At 34.6% G+C, this 4,946-nt stretch overlaps 1 protein-coding gene across 1 annotated transcript; it reads left to right on the top strand.

Annotated features, from left to right (window-relative positions):
• The first annotated feature begins 2,980 nt into the window (after positions 1–2,980).
• LOC129316468 (uncharacterized) lies at positions 2,981–3,925 on the top strand. The gene has a single exon (XM_054960893.1). The coding sequence runs from the start codon at positions 2,981–2,983 to the stop codon at positions 3,923–3,925; it is 945 nt and encodes a 314-aa protein (XP_054816868.1).
• Positions 3,926–4,946: the final 1,021 nt, after the last annotated feature.

Genomic DNA, 4,946 nt, shown 5'->3' with positions numbered 1-4,946 from the left:
TAAAGTAATATGATCTTCATCCAAGGTTGTTGCAAAGGCCACAACACTATGTTCTACTTTATCCTTTGGTATTTCAACACCTAAAAAATCAAAAGAAGAACTCTCCACTAAAGATGGAAAAGGATCAAGCACATTTGAACATAATGTATCAAAAATTCCAGAATTAATCAAACTAGAGCAAATCAAGTAATGTCATATCTAAAAATGTGATGCAAAACTATCACATCCGAAAATGCGACATGGACGGCATGCAAGAGCAAAGATTCGACCATAAAAAAGAAGACCGATTTAAAGGAGTTGTCACCAAAATTTTAAGGAAAAATCTTGGAAAACCTTTAAAAGAAAATGAAAAGAATAGTTTGCATAAACAAGATGGGTTTGGAGGTTGATTATGTGTGAGGAAGGTGTTAGGCACCCACAGCATCTGTTTGTAAGAACGATTACCTTAAACTTATTGTATGAAAATCATATGACCATTTATCTTAATTCCTATTCAATTGTGTATAAAATGCAAATAAATAAAAGATTTATTTAATTACAAGGGGACTTAATTCAAAAATAACTTTAAGGCCTACATACCCTTTTATAGAGATCAAAACCCATGTAGTTCGAGATTATCAATTGTTGGTAAAAACATTTTTTTGAAGATAAATTAATTAGATATAATTCACCATTTTACAAATAAAATAATTTTCTAAAATCTTGATATGTATGTTTTAAATTGCAATAAGTAATTTAATTTTAATTATTTTCTCAATTTTAAAATTTTGAAATAAGAAATAGGTAAAGAGTTTAAATTATTTTTTATATTTTATTATTAAAAATTTAACTGTTATATATGCAGAGCCTCATTGACTCATACAATAATCCAATTGTTTTAAAGATTTAAAAATGAGAGAATCAGTCTAAAGTCCCATGGAAGCACTTTAAATACGCTGAGGTCTCATGAATTTAAGAAATAGCTGCCAGGTCCCTAAGGACCTAAGGGTGAATAAGTCTGAAAGTGAAATTACCCATTTGCCCTCTAGCATTGAAAATAAGATTTTGCTTGCACACGCACGTCTGAGGAAACCCATGATCAGCAATAGTGAAGGTTGCTGCATATCCATGGTTGTTGATCATGGTAGGATCATCTTCACTTCCTCACGTCCATGATTACAGCCGTTGTCTTCATCTAAGTGAGTTGGGAGTGTTTTTTCTGCAACAGCAGCATTTCATCGACAGAAAATAAATTTTCTAGGTAAACGATTGTTGGCCGTAAACAATTACGTAAATTATCGATCAACAGTAGCATATCCATTGTTAGCTGGGTAAATGATTTCTTGTGCGTTAATGATTTCATTATTGTCTAAGGGTAGGATAATGCTTTCTGGGTAAACCTGCGATCATTCAGTTTGCATAGCTGATATATGAAATAATCTGGCGCAACACTATTCCGTTGAAAAATATCTGATATGAATATCTCTCTACATGTTGTCAATAGTGTTTTGTTGTGTTGTCAATATGAGATGAATAGTTGTCAATACACTGTACTATGCAGGCTAACCAGTAAGAATGCAAGCACTACTGGAAAACATGTATTATGTTATTTTTTTTCATATAGGACAATTTATATATTATTCCCAAGCATCTGAGGTAAGCTTGTTTTGTTGAAAAATCTCTGCTATTAACGAACACTACGTCTTGTCAATAGTGGATAAATATGTTGTTAATACACATTGTCTAGTTGTCAATATACTGTGTGTGGTGCAGGTTGACCTGTAAGGTGGCAAGTTCTTCAAGAGAACATATATTATGTTTTTTCCATATAGGGGGCATTTTCAAAATGATGACCAAGGAAGTATGCAATATGTTGGGGGGAGTGTTAGAACTAGAACAATAAAGGAAGGGACAACATATGAAGAGTTGACAAGAATGATATTATCAATTATAAGGAATGAAAGTAATATAATCAAGTTAAAATTCACAGTCAATGTTGATGCAAGCATACTTGTAGATCTAGTTGATGATGATAGAGTAGAACATCTGATCAAATATAACAAACAAAGTGGACATGTGTATGTAGTTGCAAATGGAATGACACCATAGAAGCATCAATGGATTGCCCATTAGAGAACCAACATGTGTAAGTTGTGTAAATTTGTTTGTTAATGCAAATATGTTAGAAAAAAAAAATTGTAATGTTGTCATTGAATGCAGGATTGATAATTTATTGAGAGTTTCATATGGATGCTCTTTCTCTCCACCAAGCATCTATCTTGAGATTGAAGACTCGGAATTGGCATACGCTGTACAAATGGTACCTACACCAATACCTGAAATGAGTTCTATGAAATGGAAGGATTTGTTAGTAGGTAAAGGGCAAATTTTTCCTAATGTTGATGCCTTTAGACAAGCATTGTACAAGTATAGCATCTCCCACAAGTTTTCATACAAGTTTAAGAAGAATAACAAAGAGAAGATCATTGCATATTGCAAGGTGGAGGGCTGTGAATGGAACATTGCAGCATATTCAATAGGAAAAGATAATGAGATTTTAAGGGTTACAAAATTCAACAATGATCACACCCATAATGCGCAAGACAACCTTATTGTGTCACACCCGGCAAGGTCAAAATTAACATCATCAATCATGGTTGATGCTCTAAGGTCTAATATAGATAAAGGTGCCAATGAACTTGCAAGAGACTTGTATAGAGAGTATGGTGTGTGATTGAGCTACAATCAAGCCTATAGGGGAAGAGAAAAAGCATTGCGGGAAATACATGGTCGTGCAGAAGATTCTTATAGCATAATCCCTTAGATTTGTGATCAATTAATGGAAACTGATCCGATAACAGTTGCAAAATGGAATGCCTCAAATAATAGATTTGAGAGGCTATTCATTGCTTATGGATGCTCTATATCTAGTTTTTTAGGAGGTTATTGAGCTATACTTTATGTAGACGGATGTCACCTAAGCAGTCCATACAAGGGAACAATGCTGTCAGCATGTACATATGACGCTGATAATGACTTATTTCCGATAGCATATGCCATTGTTAGTGGGGAAACATTAGAAGATTGGTCTTGGTTTCTTCAAAATGTCAAAGACATAACAAGATCAGTGGAGTTAACAATTGTTTCTGATCGGAATAATGCGATTATTGGTGCCGTGCAAGCTATATTTGGTAGTGGTGAGAGACATGCATTTTGCTACCGTCATGTGAAGGAAAATTTTAGCATAGCATTTACGAAAATCAATAGAGGTAAGACGTGTACCTCGAGCAACATGAAAGATGATGCGTTGAAATTACTTGATGCAATTGCCTATGCAAGGCATGAGGCTGAATTTAATGTTGCAATGGGGAATCTAAGATTGTTTTGTCCACAATTGGCACAATGGGTTGAAACCCAAGGGGATGTAGATCGATGGGCTCAATGCAAGTTTAGATATAAACAATGGGATAATATCACAACTAATCTTGCAGAATCCTTTAATGCTTGGATTGTGAAAGAGAGAAAACACAATGTTAATGTCTTGATTCATGAGCATAGAGAGAAATTGGCAAAGAATATGGTTGCTAGCAAAGCGGCTATGGGAAATTGGAAACATGGTGTCGGGCCTAACGTTGAGGCAAAAGTTATGGAGCAAGTTGTGAGAGCTGAAAATTTACACGCACAAATTTATAGAGAAAATTTGATCTCTGTGCAAACTATATCAGTTAATGGACTAATACACTTGAATGTTGATCTTGCAGCACGTACATGCTCTTGTTTAGCATGGCAAATGAGTGGAATACCTTGTGTACATGCTTGTGCAGCAATCAAGCTACTTCATGGCAATGTGTACAATTTTGTAGATGAATGTTACAAGTTTACTGCTCAAGAAAAGATATATGCCACCAGCGTGAAGCCGATAGCCACACATGACTGTCCACATTGAGAAGCATTGACGGTGACAAATTTATTAACCGAAACCTTTTTGGAGCCACCAATGACTAGAAGGCCTCCTGGTAGGCCAAAGAGTAAAAGAAGGGAATCTCAATTCTAAAACAAAAAGGTGTACCATTGTGGAATATGCCATGAGATTGGTCATACCTCCAAGACTTGTAAGAATCCTAATCCATGCTAGAAAATATTACAGACAAGTGTATTTTTTGTTTATATATATGGAATTTTTTTTGTTTACTTTTTAGTTTATTGTACATAATGTATTAGCACTTTTCAATAGCAAATGCGTAAATTGTAAATGAATTGATACCTTATAGTCAATGACTAATGGCAAGTAATCAATAGGTTCTTGCACCTGGTTGATTTTCGCAGGGATTAACAGCACCAAGTGCTCAACACTTGTCAATGAAGAATTAATACCTTGTCAATATAGTTATATCCACTTGTCAATAGGCAACAGAAGTAGTCAATAAGTTCTTGCACCTTGTTGAATTTTAAAGGGAATAACAGCACTTACTACTTCAGCAATTGTCAATGTCGAATTACTACCTTGTCAATATAGTTAATAGTACTTGTCAATATCCAAAGCTAAGTAGTCAACAGGTTCTTGCACCTTGTTGAATTTTAAAGGGAATAACAGCACTTACTGCTTTAGCACTTGTCAATGTCGAATTACTACCTTGTCAATATAGTTAATAGTACTTGTCAATATCCAAAGCTTAGTAGTCAACAGGTTCTTGCACCTTGTTGAATTTTAAAGGGAATAACAGCACTTACTGCCTCAGCACTTGTTAATGACGAATTACTACCTTGTCAATATAGTTAATAGTACTTGTCAATCTCCAAAGCTAAGTAGTCAACTGGTTCATTTAACTAGCTGATTTTTCAAGGAAACGACAGCACTTACTACCTCAGCACTTGTCAATGACGAATTACTATCTTATCAATATAGTTAATAGTACTTGTCAATCTTTAAAGCTAAGTAGTCAACTGGTTCATTTAACTAGCTGATC

Source organism: Prosopis cineraria, unplaced genomic scaffold (assembly GCF_029017545.1).
Source record: "Prosopis cineraria cultivar Desert tree isolate PC_DT_omini unplaced genomic scaffold, ASM2901754v1 PC7, whole genome shotgun sequence".
NCBI classification, from domain to species: Eukaryota; Viridiplantae; Streptophyta; class Magnoliopsida; order Fabales; family Fabaceae; genus Prosopis; species Prosopis cineraria.
This window is presented reverse-complemented; position numbering and strand designations above follow the sequence as displayed.

Bases quoted from the DNA above. Each gene is read 5' to 3' on its own strand.
- LOC129316468 (XM_054960893.1), top strand. From the start codon at position 2,981: ATGCTGTCAGCATGTACATATGACGCTGATAATGACTTATTTCCGATA.